Here is an 18,419-nt window from a genome sequence, read left to right on the forward strand (position 1 = left end):
CATCACCAAACCGTGGAGCCACCCGTGGTCTTCCTTCAGCAGACCCGTGATCAGCACCTTGCCTGTTATGCAGCACAGGCAGCAGACACAGTCCAGAAGCTGTAAAGGCAGCAGACACGGTCCAAGGGCTGTGCGGACAGCAGACACGGTCCAGGGGCTGTGCGGACAGCAGACACGGTCCAGGGGCTGTGCGGACAGCAGACACGGTCCAGGGGCTGTGCGGACAGCAGACACGGTCCAGGGGCTGTGCGGACAGCAGACACGGTCCAGGGGCTGTGCGGACAGCAGACACGGTCCAGAGGCTGTGCGGACAGCAGACACGGTCCAGGGGCTGTGCGGACAGCAGACACGGTCCAGGGGCTGTGCGGACAGCAGACACGGTCCAAGGGCTGTGCGAACAGCAGACACGGTCCAGGGGCTGTGCGGACAGCAGACACGGTCCAGAGGCTGTGCGGACAGCAGACACGGTCCAGGGGCTGTGCGGACAGCAGACACGGTCCAAGGGCTGTGCGGACAGCAGACACGGTCCAGGGGCTGTGCGGACAGCAGACACGGTCCAGGGGCTGTGCGGACAGCAGACACGGTCCAGGGGCTGTGCGGACAGCAGACACGGTCCAGGGGCTGTGCGGACAGCAGACACGGTCCAGGGGCTGTGCGGACAGCAGACACGGTCCAGGGGCTGTGCGGACAGCAGACACGGTCCAGGGGCTGTGCGGACAGCAGACACGGTCCAGGGGCTGTGCGGACAGCAGACACGGTCCAGGGGCTGTGCAGACAGCAGACATGGTCCAGAGGAAACAGTGGGCACTCAGGGAGGCTTTATTTCCATCCAGGCAGGAGTAAATGCAGGGCTTTCAGCCCTTTAAATATGGTGTCAGCACCTGGCATTGTGCGAGATGATGGGGCCATTGGCATCTCCTACCCTGTCTCAGGCACTTGATTGCGTGGGCCCCACACCTCCCATCCTTAATTGGTTGGCTGCTGCGTGATCACGGTCAGCCGGTCGCATTTCGCTCATGCGGCGACCACACCCACTTCTGGTGCCACCACCGAGAGCCATGCTGCCACTTTAAAATTCAGCCTTTAGTGTCTCCTTTGCTGAGTTCACCTCACTGGCACAAAGCCTGCTTAATAGACAGAAAGTCATGGCACCGCGTCCACAGTTTGCCAGCTTACACTGCCAGTGGGTGGGCTTCTTCGCCAGCCGTGCACACTCTGAACTCTGAACATTACAGTAATATGAGTGTGTTATAAGGCTGCAGCCTATCTGAGATGTGAAGGTACGATACCACAACTAGCCACTAATGGACCCCACTGAATGACACAATACATGAGGGGCAACATTTCAAGTGTGTAATATCCACTCTGGAGCACAAGTTATTCAAAGTGGAATCAAACTGGGGTCCATGTGGTGTTCTGTTTTTGTAATGGGGTGAAGTAACTACTTTGTTTTCTAAGATTTAACTGTCCTACATTTGTGCGTGTCGTCGAGGAAGAATATGGCAGTTGCATGCAGTGAGTATGCATTATGCAACTCAGTCCTCTGATTTTCAATTTAAATGTATTTTTTGTTGATGCTGCAAAGACAGACAGCACCACTTATCTTCTACTTGTGATTGATATTCTTGGATCTAGTAGTGTTATTGCAGCGGTTGACTTGTCAGAAACTATATTGAAATTTATTTGATAATCTTTAGTCTTTGCTCTCTTGTTACCAATTTGACAGGAAATGGAAACAATATTTGATTATTTCTCTATGGAAATCCTTTCACAATTTTGAAAGCCTCTATTAGATCCCCTTTGATCATTCCTCATTAACTATAACCTTCTATTTCTGGCATCATTCTAGTGAAACTTTGATGTACCTTATCAGAGGTCCTAATATCCTTCCTATAAAACAAAGACTTGCATGTATATATAGCATTTTTCACAACGTCAGGATGTCTCAAAGTGCTTTACAGCCACTGAAGTACCTTTTGAAGTGTAGTCGCTGTTGTAATGTAGGAAACGCAACAGCCAATTTGCGCACAGCAAGCTCCCACAAACAGCACTGTGATAATGAACAGATAACCTGTTTTGATGTTGATGGTGATATTGATTGAGGGATAAATATTGGGTCGGACACCAGGGATAACTCTCCTGCTCTTCTTCGAAATGGGATCTTTTACATCTACCTTCATGAGCAGGTGGCGCTTTAGTTTAACCTCTCATCCAAAAGCAGTACCTGTGTCAGTACAGCACTCCCTCAGTACTGGATGCCTAATTTTTGTGCTCAAGTGTCTGAAGTGGGATTTGATCCCACAACTGTCGAGATGCTGAGGCAAGAGTGCTACCACAGTTGGCAGCAATAAGGGAGTGCACAAAGCTGCATTCAATATTACATTGTGGCCTAAGCAATATATTATACTAATTCAATACTATTTTCTTTTATATGCAATGACTGTATGTAAAAAAAACAAAAATGCCTTTTTATAGTCATCTTTACCTGTAACCCCACCATTGAAGATCTGTTTCTGTGCACGCTGAGGTCACTATGTTCCTTCACACAGTTGAGGATCTCACAGTTTAGAATATACTTCCCTTTTCCTCCTAAAACTGTACTACTTCATTTCTCTGCAATGAATTGTATGTGCGTCCTATTGTCCACTCCATTAACTTGTCTTTCTATATAAAACCTAGTTTCCCATATGTCTGGACTTTTCTAACTAACTCATCCTAAATATCCATGTTTCTGTATTTCAAGTTCTCTCTGTTCCTCCGTCTATTAAGAATCTTACTGGAGTATATCTCCTTTCACTGTTTATCCCAAAATGTGCTACTTCATACTTCACTACATTGAACTGCATCTCCCACCTAACCGGCCGTTATACCGTCATTCATTCTCGATGTTGGCTGTGCCCTCTAATTGTGTATCTTGGGTCCCTTACTCAGTTACAGATTTTGGACAAACCAACAGATGCACATACAAAGGCACAAACAATGGCAGGAACTTTTCAGGGATCTTTTCTGTATTATTAACCAAAGAATAAACACTAAAATAGATGGCCATAATCACAGAACTCGTATTGACATAGAGATGGGCACAAAACATTTACATAGTCAGTGACCAAGTTAGCACAGACACAGGTCAATAGTTACACTCATAGACCTGCAGTAAGATCCAGATATGTCCAAAACGTATCACAGAACCATACACAAAAATATGGATAGGCAGACACAGTAGGCATAGCAAGACACTGACACAGAGGCAACGCCAGAAATTAATAGAACAAATTCACTTGACTATTCCAACACACTTCTGGTTGGCCTCTCATGTTTTACCCTCCCTAAACTTGAGGTCATCCAAATCTCTGATGCCTTGTCCTAACTTGTACCAAGGCCCTTTCACCTATCACCCTTGTGCTCGCTGACCTACATTGACTCCCGGTTAAGCATGAGCCACAGGTGGCTACAAAAGGAGGTCAGAGACTGGGAATTCTGCAGCGAGTAACACACCTTTTGACTCCCCAAAAGCCTGTCCAACATCTACAAGGCACAAGCCAGGAATGTGATGGAATACTGCTCACTTGCTTTTATGAATGCAGGTCCAACAATACTCAGGAAGCTCAACACTATCTAGGACAAAGCAACCCACTTGAGTGACACCCCATCCATCACCTTAAATATTCACTCCCTCCACCACCGGCAAACAAGATGCACTTCAGCAAGTTGCCAAGGCTCCTTCAACAGCATCTTCCAAACCCATGATTTTTATTACCTAGAAGAACAAGGTCAGCAGGTGTTCCCACAACACATTTGCTTACTGTAGCTGCCTCAACTATCGGTTTGTCACAATGATAACACTCCTCTGAGTGGCAAGATCATGGGTCCTAGCTTGACTCCTGGGTCTTGCGCACATAATCCTGGCTGACACTATTGTGGGAGTGCTGCATTGTCAAAGGTGCCTTCTTTTGAATGAGATATTAAACCAAGGTCCTACCTCCCTGCTAAGATCATAAAACATCCCATCTGGTACTATTTGAAGAAGAGAAGCAGGCCTAGAAATTTGATTGTGCCATGTCAGTTTTTTTTAGCAGCAGAGCAGTCAAACCAGTGGTTCTTAAAGGAACTATGCCACTAGAAAGGTAAATATAATATTTTAAACTTACCAGACTCTGTAGCTAGGAGGAACAGGAGTCCTTCCCATGGATCCACATTCTAACTGTGGGTTGCTGCTGGTCTACGCTTGCACCACACCCACCCCTAATTCCTCTCAGTTGCCTCACTCCTGACCCCCCCCCAGGACAACTGCTGCTCTCCCTAAAACTGGTCAGCTGACTCTGGGGCCACAACTGATGCCCATAGCTCATCAGTATTATGCAAATGGTGGGCCAATTTCCTGGCCTTGCCAGTGGACGTGTGCAGTACTTGCTGCACCCAGAGCACACCCAAGTTCACTTATCTCAGTGCTGTTTGTGGACTCTTGCTATATGCATTTTGGCTGCTGTCTCTCCCTAAATTACAACAGTGGACACAAAAGCTTGCCTTACACGAGCCCATTTACCCAACACATCGAGATCTGCTTGCAGTAGTTAAACATCCTCTGTTGTCTGTAGTGTAAGGGTCTGAAAGGGTTAATGGCTAGAGAGTGTAACGAATACCTCCTACCATGATGATGTGAGAGATTACATGTGAGAGAGACTTGTAGTTAGATGCAGCATGGCTTTGGAGGAGTCACACAGACTGGTATGAAACTGTACATAGTTATGATGTAATAAAGGTTAATGTTCTAATTACTCCAGACTAAGGAATCTCTCTAAGCTAGACTAACTAAGCATATTAAGATGGCAGCAGACCAAACAAACATACAATATGGTGATCAGCAGTGAGATCGGAAACAACGGTGGCTCTTACCATGCTACACCCAGAATTTGAAGAAATTTCGAAGAGGACTGACCTGGAAAAAGTGCCAAAACTGCAGAACTCGAGAAGAGGGTGTGGAAAAGTTCCAGAGCTCCAGACACAGAGAGGGGAATCGGCGGTAGAAATCCAGTGCAGAGATCAAAGGCTTCAAGTTGGAGAATGAAGCAACAATCGAGGATCTGTTGAGCAACCTGAAAAGGGATTAAAACATTTTTGTCCCTAACGGCACTAAGCAGGCAGCATTGGGAAAGTCCTTAGCAAGGGCTGATCCGAGGTTGGTGCCTTACACATGGAACGGGAAAAAAATGAGACTGCAAATATTCGATTCTCTGTGAGAAGGAGTTAAAGGAGTATAGCAGTAGCACTATAAAACTGAGTTTAATACAGGATCAAATTAATCCTCGGTCTAGCGGCGAGATTTCAAAGGCTAAAATGTTGGCCATAGCTGGATTCAGAGTGGGACTGTGGGAAACTTCCGATACTGGAGAGAAAAACTCAAAAGTGAAATTTAAACAAATTAAATCTATGGAACTAAAATTCAAAATAGAGAGGTTTGGACACATGGAAGGACCAAATCAAACCCAAATGTGCTCACTCTGGCGAAAAAGATTTCTGAGATACAGAATTGCTTCCAAATTAGACAGCCAGTCTGAAGCAGAGCATGTTAAGACATTGTTGTATTCTATTGGGGCTATAGCAGATGATATTGCAAGACAAAGCATGAATGAGACATCTTCCAAATTTGATGAAGTTTTGAAAGCATTTGATTCTTATTTCAGCTTGTGGAGCAATAAGGTTTTAGGAAGAGCAAAATTCAACAGAAGGGTCCAGAAACTAGGCGGAGCAGTTGATACTTTTATCAATGATCTTTACAGGCTAGCTGAAGTATGTGAATATGAAGACTTTAAAGCAGAATTAATCAGAGACCGCATTGTAGTAGGTATCGCTGATGAATCCCTATTAGATTTATTGCAGTTTAAAGAAGACCTCGCCCTGGACAATGCTATTCAGCTGGTAAGACAAGAAGAGGTCTGCAAGAACAACAGAGCAATCCTGAGAAGTGAAGAAAGACCTTGGTTCAGGAAACCTCCAGCAACCATACCGTTCCTTAACCAGAGTGCTGTAAAAGAAGCACCAGAAAAAAAAAGTACACAAGGTGGGGGAAATGAAAGATGCCATTAAAACAGCCAGCGATGTGGCACCAAAAGTACCCACAGGCATGAACAGTGTCCTGCAAACAAAGCAGAATGCTTCTGCTGTAAGAAAATAGGGCATTTTGGTAGATTGTGCCAAAGTAAAATCTCTTTTATCACATCTTTGGCCTCCGTATCTCGAGAGACAATGGGTAAGCGCCTGGAGTGGCTATAAAGGCCAATTCTAGAGTGACAGACTCTTCCACAGGTGCTGCAGATAAAATTGATTGTCGGGGCTGTTACACAGTTGGCTCTCCCCTTGTGCTTCTGTCTTTTTTCCTGCCAACTGCTAAGTCTCTTCGACTCGCCACACTTTAGCCCCGCCTTTATGGCTGCCCGCCAGCTCTGGCAATCGCTGGCAACTGACTCCCATGACTTGTGATCAGTGTCACAGGATTTCATGTTGCATTTGCAGACGTCTTTAAAGCGGAGACATGGGCGGCCGATGGGTCTGATACCAGTGGCGAGCTCGCTGTACAATGTGCCTTTGGGGATCCTGCCATCTTCCATGTGGCTCACATGGCCAAGCCATCTCAAGCGCCGCTGACTCAGTAGGGTGTATAAGCTGGGGATGTTGGCCACCTTGAGGACTTCTGTGTTGGAGATACGGTCCTGCCACCTGATGCCAAGTATTCTCCGGAGGCAGCAAAGATGGAATGAATTGAGACGTCGCTCTTGGCTGACATACGTTGTCCAGGCCTCGCTGCCATAGAGCAAGGTACTGAGGACACAGGCTTGATACACTCGGACTTTTGTGTTCCGTGCAAGTGCGCCATTTTCCCACACTCTCTTGGCCAGTCTGGACATAGCAGTGGAAGCCTTTCCCATGCGCTTATTGATTTCTGCATCTAGAGACAGGTTACTGGTGATAGTTGAGCCTAGGTAGGTGAACTCTTGAACCACTTCCAGAGCGTGGTCGCCAATATTGATGGATGGAGCATTTCTGACGTCCTGCCCCATGATGTTCGTTTTCTTGAGGCTGATGGTTAGGCCAAATACATTGCAGACAGCCACAAACCTGTCGATAAGACTCTGCAGGCACTCTTCAGTGTGAGATGTTAAAGAAGCATCGTCAGCAAAGAGGAGTTCCCTGATGAGGACTTTCCGTACTTTGGACTTCGCTCTTAGACGGGCAAGGTTGAACAACCTGCCCCCTGATCTTGTGTGGAGGAAAATTCATTCTTCCGAGGACTTGAACGCATGTGAAAGCAGTAGGGAGAAGAAAATCCCAAAAAGTGTGAGTGCGAGAACGCAGCCCTGTTTCACGCCACTCAGGATAGGAAAGGGCTCTGATGAGGAGCCACCATGTTGAATTGTGCCTTTCATATTGTCATGGAATGAGGTGATGATACTTAGTAGCTTTGGTGGGCATCCAATCTTTTCTAGTAGTCTGAAGAGACCACGTCTGCTGACGAGGTCAAAGGTTTTGGTGAGATCAATGAAAGCAATGTAGAGGGACATCTGTTGTTCGCGGCATTTCTCCTGTATCTGATGAAGGGAGAACAGCATGTCAACGGTCGATCTCTCTGCACGAGAGCCACACTGTGCCTCAGGGTAGACGCGCTCGGCCAGCTTCTGGAGCCTGTTTAAAGCGACTTGAGCAAAGACTTTCCCCACTATGCTGAGCAGGGAGATTCCACGGTAGTTGTTGCAGTCACCTCGGTCACCTTTGTTTTTATAGAGGGTGATGATATTGGCATCGCGCATGTCCTGAGGTACTGCTCCCTCGTCCCAGCACAGGCACAGCAGTTCATGTAGTGCTGAGAGTATAGCAGGCTTGGCACTCTTGATTATTTCAGGGGTAATGTTGTCCTTCCCGGGGGCTTTTCCGCTGGCTAGAGAATCAATGGCATCACTGAGTTCCGATTTGGTTGGCTGTATGTCCAGCTCATCCATGACTGGCAGAGGCTGGGCTGCATTGAGGGCAGTCTCAGTGACAACATTATCCCTGGAGTACAGTTCTAGGTAGTGCTTTTGGTAGATTGTGTCAAATTAAAATCTCTATTACCACAAGTTCAAAAGAAAAAACATTCAAACATAGAGTGGTTAACGAAGTTAAATAACTTCCTTCAGGAGAGCAACCAAAACACTTTCTTGTTGAGATCAATGATCCTAATCAGGCATTTTGGTCTGCTGATATATATGTCAATGGACGTGTCACTACTTTTAAATTGGACACTGGAGCAAGTCTTAACAGTCTTATCAGACAGAGAGCACATATTCTGCAACTGACAGAAACTCAGTTGAATGGCCCAGGAGGGGTTGAACTCAAAGTTTTTCATTTTGTGGGATATCAGTGTTGCTGGATAGGCCAGCATTCATTGCCCATCCTTAATTTGCCCTTGAACTGAGTGACTTGCTAGGCCATTTCAGAGGGGATTTTTAAGAGTCAACCACATTGCTACAGGTAAGGACTGCAGATTTCCTTCCCTAAAGGACATTAGTGAAGCAGATGGATTTTTACAACAATTGACAATGGTTTTATGGTCATCATTAGACTAACTTTTTTAAATTCCAGATTTATTAATTGAATTCAAATTTCACTATCTGCCCTGGTGGGATTCGAACCTATGTCCCCAGAGCATTAGCCTGGGCTCTAGATTACTAGTCCAGTGCTATTACTACTACGCCATCACCTCCCTCCTGGTGGGAAGACTGTACATAGTTATAATGCAATAAAGGTTATTGTTCTAATTAGTTCAGACTAAGGAATCTCTAGCTTGACTAGCTAAGCATATTAAGGTGAAAGTGTACCAAACAAACATGCAACATAGTCCAAACACTCACACGTAACTTGGCATCGTCTGCAAACTTGCAGATGTTTCTCTCGACACCTGCATGTAGGCCATTAATGAAAATAGCGAGGAGCTCTGCAGTCAGTTTCATGCAGTTTGATAAAAAATCAAAAGTAATTCATTTGCTGCAAAGTGCGTTTGTACATCCTGAAGTCATGAAAGTCACTATATAAATACAAGTTCTTTCATCTTTTTACATTAGTAATAACTGCAGTGTTAAATCTGGGAACTCCATTGGGCATTACGATTGCTGTACTTCATTGGAGGAGGAAGCGGATTGCAGGGAGAACAAAGGCAGGTGTGACTGCATCTCAGACCTGTGATGCTTAGAAGCCAAGATTTCTGACATATGTACTACTTAGACACATTTGAATAAACATGCCTTCACTATCTATGTTTCACAAGGAGGACTGTCCTGGCATTATACCTTACAATGGATTCGGACTGTAGACACTATCTACTACAGTCTCCTCACCAAGGAGGACAGTTTTCGGCCCACTTAATGTGCATTCCTGCTGGCTAACGCAGCTGCAAAACACCAATGATTTTCGGGAGCAACACCCTTTAAAGAGCTGCTGCTTTGCGGATTCTCTGAGCCCTTTGTTCATTGTGCTCCCCGTATCCCTAACAAAATATGGGCATCTAATTATCGAAATGATTTAAGTTCAATCTCTACATGTGAGGGGAACACTCAATAATCCAAAGCAGAACAGGAAACATGCTTTTTGTTTTTAGAGATACAGCACTGAAACAGGCCCTTCGAGTCTGTGCCGACCAACAACCACCCATTTATACTAATCCTACATTAATCCCATATTCCCACCATTCTCCTACCTACACTAGGGGCAATTTATAATGGCCAATTTACCTATAAACCTGCAAGTCTTTGACTATAGGAGGAAACCAGAGCACCCAGCGGAAACCCACACGGTCACAGGGAGAACTTGCAAACTCCGCACAGGCAGTACCCAGAACTGAACCCGGGTCGCTGGAGCTGTGAGGCTGTGGTGCTAACCATTGCGCCACTGTGCCACCCGTAATCTCAGATTTACGATGCTTAGAAGCCAAGATTATCATTCTGGGACATCTGACAGTGACGGAAAATGGTACATTGAGTGCAGTTGTAAAAAGAAAACAGTAGACAATTACAGAGCAAAAAAAAGTGAGGAAGGTGATTCATAGAGGAATATGTGGTAAAAAGTGGTGAAATAAATCTCCGAATAACAAAGTTCATGAAGGCTGCAAGTTCAAATAACTTGTATCAGCTGCAACACCATTTTTTAAAAGGAAGTCCTCATTTCACTAAGTTATGGGAGTATTTTATACAGGTTTACTTCTTTTCTGTAATCGTTGGACTTCATAGATCTGCAGCCAAAATGACTGGGCAACAACATTGGTATCCAGGCGACCACATATGCCCAGTATAGTTAAATATACAAATGCCAGTGACCGCCTCAGCTTGATTCTAGATGGGATTATTTCCTGCTCTCCATCCTGCATTTCTGTAGTTAACAAGCCTTCAATTAAGAGCTGAGTAAGGCTGTTCAGTCACCCCGTGGTTTTAGTTTTCATTCTGTCATGAAGGTGCTTCCATGATTAATATTTTTTGAGGACTCGAGTTTAAAAGATTGTGAAAATTGGTTCATATGAAAGACAGAGGAGATGCCTGGATTTGCTTTTTTTTAAAGGGTTACTGAAAGGACACTGGATTTTTTAAAAAAAACACTTATTGGAAGAGACAATGAAGTGCTAAAATAAACATAAGGAGTCTTGCTGATTACTGGAGTTGTTTACAGAGAAGTCACGCCTAGGTTTATGGTTGTCAGGAGTTTTGGCTTTTTGATTTGGATGTGGATTGTTTGAATGCTCAGTTGGTGTGTAGCCTGCTATGAGAGAAGCCACCCAACTCATCCTTTTCCACCTCTTTTTGAAAAATCTTCTCAGAATCCAGTGTGAAAGCTGAAACCACTGATGCAGTAATTCTCCCGAAAAGCCTGCAAGACTACTGCTCGATGTCTCCTGAACTGAACTGCTCCAGAAAGATCCCAGTGACAGCCACACGTGTACTCAGATTTCAGACCAAAGGCCATCTGGAACATTCCCAATCTTATCCTTTTTCTTCAAGAATTGACAACTTGACCAAAATATTTTTTTAAAAAGTTGGTCTCACAGAAACAGTTTTTTCATTTTTTTCTTTTTCTTTAACCAGTGTGTGTGCTCGTGCGTGCGTGTTAGGTTATTTTAGAAGGGTATATATTTATACTTTCATATTTCAAACTGTGTGTTAATAAGCTTTGCACCTTTATTGAATAAGTCTTGTTTTATAATAAATTAATAATTTTGTCATTTTTTAAAAAGAAATCTGGTTGGCATTTTTTTATTATGAAACTAATATAGATAAAGTATCTAATTGGCTGTATCGGTAACTGGATAAAACATTTAAACTTAGGTTGTGACCAGTGGAGTATTGGAACTAGAGAAAGACAGTGCATTCTTCCAACCTGTCGTTACAATTCTGAAACAAAACTTACACTTTCGTAACACATTGACATTGTTGTGCAGACCTGAGTTCTGCCCCATTTTCTGATCCCCAACCTGTCAATTAACTGGAGAAACTCTCAGGGCCTGATTGTAATATCAAGCCTAAAGGATATTACTGTAGAAAGTGGATGCCACATGAACCTTCCTTAAACTTGAGCTCATCCAAAATTCTGCTGCCCATATCCTTGGTCGAATCAAGTCCTGTTCACCCGTCACCCCTGTGCTCGTTGACCTACATTGGTTCCTGGTCCAGCAATGCCTCCATTTTCAAATTCTCATCCTTGTTTTCAGATCCCTCCATAGCCTCAGCCCCTCCCTATAATCTCCTCCAGCACCACAATCCCCAGAGATATCTGTCGTCCTCCAATTCTGGCCTCTTGAGCATCCCCAATTTTAATTGCTCCACCATTACCTGTGCCTTCAGTTGTCAAGGCCCTAAGCTCTGGAATTCTCTCCATAAACATCTCCACCTTTCTACCTCTCTTTCTCCCTTTAAGACGCTCCTTAAAACTTATCTGTTCTCATAGCTCCTTAGGTGACCCAGTGTCAGATTTTGTTTGATAATGCTCCTGTGAAGTGCCTTGGGACATTTTACTATATTAAAGGTGCTATATAAATGCAAGTTTTGTTGTTTGGCTCCTCTGACAACCATTTTACCCTTAATATGCCAATAGAGCACCTTTGGATTCCTTTTTATGTTACAAAGCACTTTTAATGTAATAAAACGTCCCATGGCATTTCACAGGAGCATTATAAAACAAAATTTGCCACTGAGCTGCATATGGAGATTTTAGGATAGGTTGGTAGGTTTTATGGAGCATCTTAAAGGAGGAGAGAGAGGGCTGGAGAGGCAGGGAAGATAAGGGAGGGGATTCCAGAGCTTAGGGCCTAGGCAGCTGAAGACACAGCCACCAATGGTGCAGCACTGAATGTCGGGGAGGCACAACAGGACAGAATTGGAGCTGTGCAAATATGTCGGAGAGTTGTTGGGCTGAAGTTACAGAGATAGGGAGGGGCGAGGTCCGTGGGATTTGGAAACCTGGATGATAATTTTAAAATGGAAAGTAGAAATAGGAAGATATGGCAGGTTAATGGCTATAGGCACGGTACAGGAGGGAGGGCTTCAGATTTCTGGGGCATTGAGTCCAGTTCTGTGGCAGACAGGACCAGTTTTCTGACTGTCCAGTGACACCAACAAAACAGTTTCCAAAACATCCACATTTTGCAGCATTATTGCAGAAGCAATTATTACAGCAATTCTCTACTATAAACACAGCATGAGGTATATACACCTAACTTGAAAACTGTAATTAAAACAGTTGCATTTGTATTGACTGCCATTAGAGTAGTAATCTGGCAGTAACATAATAGACTTCAATTCAAAAGACAATATAGTCTTTTGATCATGTTGTGGCTACCATACCTAGGAAGTACCTCCTGGGTATTTCACTGTAACAAAGAGTAAACATGCCCTAACTTGCTGTGATGATAATCATCTAAAGTACTGGTTTGTAAATAGGAGTTTCTGAAGATTATAATGGTGGCAGTCATTTTGAATGCACACTGTTGATTGCATTTAAAACAATATTATTATCAATTTTGTTATAAATCAGTAAAATCTATTAATATAACTTTTTCCTTTATTGCATGGTACTGACACATTGAGACATTGCCATGTGTCAAATAACAGAAAAATCAGCCTTGTTCCTTTGGTTCATTCATTCTGTATTAGTGAAAGGCAAGATGATTTATTAATATCAAAATTGCATATTTCTGTTTTTGACTGATAACAGTGTCATGCAGACCCCCCACCTGCCAAGAATTTTGTCATATGAACATTGATTTGAAAACTGTTGCTGAGGTGAAGGAAGGACTTGTTTAAAAAAGAAATCACCAGGCCCTTGGCTGGAGATACATTTGCATATTAACAGACAGTGCTTGTGGAGACAAAGGGGTTACTTCCCTCATCCAATTTAACCCACAATGGACTTTGAGCACCAGACATTGAAGGTGAGGGAGCTCAAATTTCAGGATGACTGCTGGGATGGCCGAATCCACAAACAGACGTGGTCAGACCAGCTGGTCATGTGACTAGACTGCTTGACAAGCTGTTTTTTCTGAATTGTACAAAGAGTTTTGAACAGAGAGATTGCAGTATGTTCCTGGACTGAAGAAGACCTCTCGGGTCTGGCTCTCCCTCTATTTCTCACGGAACTCCAAATCCACTGAAGACACATGAAGCCCAAGAGAGAAATGTCTCCTACAGTGAACAAGGTTTAAGGAGAATACTGGGCCCCAACGAAAAGCAAGATCTTTCTACAATCAAGGACTCTACATAGAGCTCGAAGAACCGAAACAAAAACTCTTCAGATGTTGCCTCAAACTTTTCCACTTTATTTTCTTCTGCTCTTTTCTTTCTCTATCTGCATGTGTGTATCACGTATGCATGCTAGCGGGGGCGTGTCGTGTATCTGTCGGCGTTAATTGAATTAGAGTTTAAATTTAAGTTTAAATAAAGTTCAACCTTTTTTCTTTAAACCTAAGAAAACCTGTTTGGCTAGTTTTTTTGCCTTATAATTGGAAGTTAGTGAACAAGGAGTCACTGAGGGGGAGCTAAAACCACATTGTGTTAAAAATAAAACCCTGTTACGGCAAGACCAAGTGAAGGCTGAGAGAGAACCATTGACCCCTCTCACCTGGTCATAACAACAGAAATTTTCACTATTTTCATTAATGACCTATACGTAGGTTTTGACAGAATCGTCCATAAATTTGCAGACAATACCAAGTTATGTTCCTGGGTTTGAACTACAGAGGGTGCTTAACTGCTGTAAGTGGATCTCGATGTGTCGGATGTTTGGAAATGACATTTAACTTAGAAAATTGGGCGGCACAGTGACGCAGTGGTTAGCACCGCAGCCTCACAGCTCTAGCAACCCGGGTTCAATTCTGGGTACTGCCTGTGCGGAGTTTGCAAGTTCTCCCTGTGTCTGCGTGGGTTTCCACCAGGTGCTCCGGTTTCCTCCCACAGCCAAAGACTTGCAGGTTGATAGGTAAATTGGCCATTATAAATTGCCCCTAGTGTAGGTAGGTGGGAGGAGAATGGTGGGGATGTGGTAGAGAATATGGGGTTAATGTAGGATTTGTTGGTCGGCACAGACTCGGTGGGCCGAAGGGCCTGTTTCAGTGCTGTATCAATAAATAAATGGTAGTTTTATGATGATAATGTCTACACCCTATAGGGATCAGCATTGAAGGCACTGGTGAAAGAAAAAGATCTATATGTTACAGTGCTTCACTCTCTAAAGGCTCACGCCCATTGCCGTGAGGCCATAGATAAAGCAAACCAGTTTCTAGGTATCATACAGACGTATGTCAGCAACAGAATTGTTTTGGTCTATGAATACTTTGTCTCTTAACTTTCCTTTTAAACCAATTTTATGCAGGCATTCTCTATTACTGCATCGCTCCCACTAGTCGCCACCTTCGTTGTTTGGAGATTGCGCTAGCACATGGAGCTGATGTTAACAACTGCGCAAATGAAGGAAAGCCAATCTTCTTGCTAGCCTGTGAACAGGCTGCAGCATGCAGCGAAATGTGTCTACAGATACTAGAGAAAGGTGCTGATCCAAATTCCAGGTTTGAGGTAAGGATGTCCTGCATGGACCGATAAAGCAACCTGCCGAAGAATGCTGCTAGATAACAACATGGAATCATAGAATCACACAATAATACAGCAGAAAAGAAGGCCATTCAGCCTATAGTTCCTGTGCTAGCTCTTTCGAGCTATCCAATTAATCCCACGCCCCTGCTCTTTCCTTGTAGCCCTGTAAGCAATGCTGTACGCATGCACGCACCCTCTCCCCCCTCGCGATCTCTATCCCAGCTACAGGTTCCCTACCTGCTCCCAGCCCTGTAAAAAAGAAATCCCCTTCAAGTATTTCTCCTATTCTCTTTTGAATGTTACTATTGAGTCTGCTTCCTTCACCCTTCATACAGTCTATTCCAGATCACAGCTCACTGTGTAAAAAAAAATTCCTTATGTCGCATCTGGTTCTTTTGCCAATTGCCTTAAATCTGTGTCCTTAAATCCACTGGAAACAGTTTCTCCTTAAACATAAATTAGGTGAACAAATGGAATACATAGCCAAAAACGTAAATTGTCTTTTTTAAACGGTTAGCTAGCATGACGAATCTGTCACTAGGTCGACCAGGATCAACTGAGTCTCAGATGATAAACAATAAGGTCAGTTCTACTGACCCTTATCTCTGAGGCGTTCCCATCATCCTGGATTCAGAAGGACAAAAGGAGGGAGAATCTTGTTTTACCAGGTCTCACTATAAAGATTAAACATGTATCAATGAAAAAGTGACGTTTAAGTGCCCAAGCTAACCTGCTTCCCCATGAGCACCCCCCCCCCCCCATTGTGCGAACACTAACACACCCATCACTAACAGCAACCACCCCCACGGCTGTCGCCAACCCTCTTACTGTTACTGACCCCTCCTCCAGCATTGGTTCCCCCACAATCCCGCGCCCCCCACCCCCCCTCCTCCCCACCAATCCATCTCTGATACCCTGGCCCTCTAAGCAATGCTGTACGCATGCACGCACCCTCTCCCCCCTCGCAATCTCTATCCCAGCTACAAGCTCCCTACCTGCTCCCAGGCTGTTGCCTTTCCTGCAGCATTCCCCGCCCAAACCATTCAATCAGGCTGGCATACGCACAGCGATCCTGTTAAAATAAAACCATACATGGGTTAAAACTCCACAGCATTTGGGAAAATCTGGCATTTTACATTGGTTGCCAAACACTATTCTACCTTGCAATCAGCAGTTAAGTTCCCCCTACTGTGTAATACTTTCACCTGATTATTGACCACAGGTAACAAAGCTAAACTCCTTTGCTGATTTCAGCTTGATAAACCTTTTCATTTTTTCATTACTTTTGCAGCTAACAGGTCACACTGCTTTAATGGAAGCTTCCAGAGAAGGGGCAATCGAGGTTGTGTGTGCTATACTGGAGAGAGGATGTGAGATTAATGTTCTACAAAACGAGCGGTTCAACGCTGCACATTTTGCTGCTCAAGGGGGTCACTTCGAGGTACAAAAATTCAAACATGACAAATACTCACTGATGTTATTTTAGTCATTGAATTAACTCTGTCATCGTGTCTTTCAAGGCACCTACATTAAATTGCAAAAACAATTGCCTCGATTTTGTGGCAGTAATGTTGGCGAAATTCTCAGTGTTCACCATCGTTCCCCATCTGAAGCTGACAGCAACTTCTGCAATCCGCACATGCACAGTTAAATGTGGAAATTCAGAAATAGCTGTCAGTGATTCGATGCTTCTCCAGAGGGGGAGCTGTTGAGGTTTTCCTAGATTGCAATGAATTAGAAATCATTGAACTGGTGACAACTTACACTCCAACACTCTTAGTCTAACTGTATAAATCCTTGAAAATGTTCCACCTTGTAAAATGAAGTGCAACTGACTATATTGAAAATGCTGATCCCTTTAATTAACCAGGACATACTTCAGTGTTAATCGAGAGCAGGTGATGCTCATTGCAGTTTGTATTTAAGGGCTGGGTTTTTCCCCACTCGGGGAGTTACTTCTGGACAGAGAGTTAGTTCAGAAGGGAAGAGTGGGAACTGATATTTGTACTGAATTGTGGATTGGGAATAAAACAGTTGTAGATCAGAGACTGTCTCCTGCTTCCTGATTTTGGTGGATACATATCTGCCAGTTGAACAGTAACTGGGTTTTTAACAGCATGCTAAGTTCACAATTACTGCAGAAAAGTCTCACTGGCCCTGGAAGAGTAATTTTCTAGTTGTTGAATGTCAAATTTTTCTATTATACGAAATTCCACATTTTTAAATAATCATTTTTTTTTAAAGTTTATGATATTTCAACTTCTACCTTAATCCCATGTGTACATCCCAATCATTTATTTTCGCTATCTGTAAAATTTAAAATTAAAAGTGAATCGGATAAAGTGTTTTTAACTTCCTGGTTTGCTGCCTGTGAGAATACTTCAGTGTGATTTGTTGCTTACCCTGCTTGATGACATCATTGCTGCTGGGCGCCTGGAGATCCCTTTGACTTGACGCCAGATTCAGACTGATATTGGGAAAGGGGAAATCCACACCACAGTGATTACTAGATCTTTCTGAAAAGCTTTCTTTGAGGTCAGCCTTTGCTTTGCTGCTGACCACAAAATCCAGCCCAATCTTTTCAAATTGGTGCTTTCTTCTATATTTAGTAATAAATGTGTGCCATTTTCCTTTTGTAACAAGATTGAACAGCCCAGGAAGTTGAACGTAATTCATGCTATATGGCGCTGAATCATCAAAATCCTGTAGCACAGGAACTTGACATTCTTCACATGAACCACCTAGTCTACTCTTACACTCCTACTAGCTACCCACAATCATTAATATTGCTCTTTCCAAACAACTATCTAATTCCCTTTCTAAATCTATTAACCCTGCTTTGATAGAGCAATGTGGTGTGCGCAGTTTTGGTTACCACATTGCAGGTAGCATTTACGCTGTAGTGTAGATTTAGTAGGATGTTAACGAGAATGAGGGTTAATGTTATGAAAATAGGCTTGACAAGTTTGAGATCTTTTCAGTAGAACTGAAGGGGTTAAGAGGTGACTTGTAAAGGTTTTCAAGATCATGAAGAGCTATGGCAAATTAAATGATAGATTACTTCCACTGGCCAACGGGGTGGTAGTAAGAGGATGTTTATTTAAGATCAGTGCAAAAAGAATGAAAAGCAAGGTTAGAAAAATTATTTTGGTGTTTTTACTGTGGAATGCTTTGATTTGCTATAAACTCGGCTGTACTCTGAGACTCTTGAAAAGGTGATTTGACTTTTGGGACCCCTCCCATCCATGTCTTTGACTCTTAACTACCCTCTGAAGTGCCCCAGCAAGTCACTTAGTTGCATCCAACCATTACAAGCAGGGCATC

The 18,419-nt window shown here is 43.6% G+C and overlaps 1 protein-coding gene and 1 pseudogene across 2 annotated transcripts in view; one reads left to right on the forward strand and one right to left on the reverse strand.

Annotated features, from left to right (window-relative positions):
• Positions 1 to 18,419, reverse strand: part of LOC137376221 (estradiol 17-beta-dehydrogenase 2-like) — a 77,335-nt pseudogene that overhangs the window by 14,159 nt on the left and 44,757 nt on the right.
• Positions 1 to 18,419, forward strand: part of ankef1a (ankyrin repeat and EF-hand domain containing 1a) — a 51,973-nt gene that overhangs the window by 7,006 nt on the left and 26,548 nt on the right. For both annotated transcript variants that reach the window (XM_068044335.1, XM_068044334.1), the window contains exons 3-4: positions 14,878 to 15,077; positions 16,387 to 16,536. In XM_068044335.1, coding sequence (XP_067900436.1) covers positions 14,878 to 15,077; positions 16,387 to 16,536 — 350 coding nt within the window. The remainder of the gene's footprint in view (positions 1 to 14,877; positions 15,078 to 16,386; positions 16,537 to 18,419) is intronic.

Source organism: Heterodontus francisci, chromosome 13 (genome assembly GCF_036365525.1).
Source record: "Heterodontus francisci isolate sHetFra1 chromosome 13, sHetFra1.hap1, whole genome shotgun sequence".
NCBI classification, from domain to species: Eukaryota; Metazoa; Chordata; class Chondrichthyes; order Heterodontiformes; family Heterodontidae; genus Heterodontus; species Heterodontus francisci.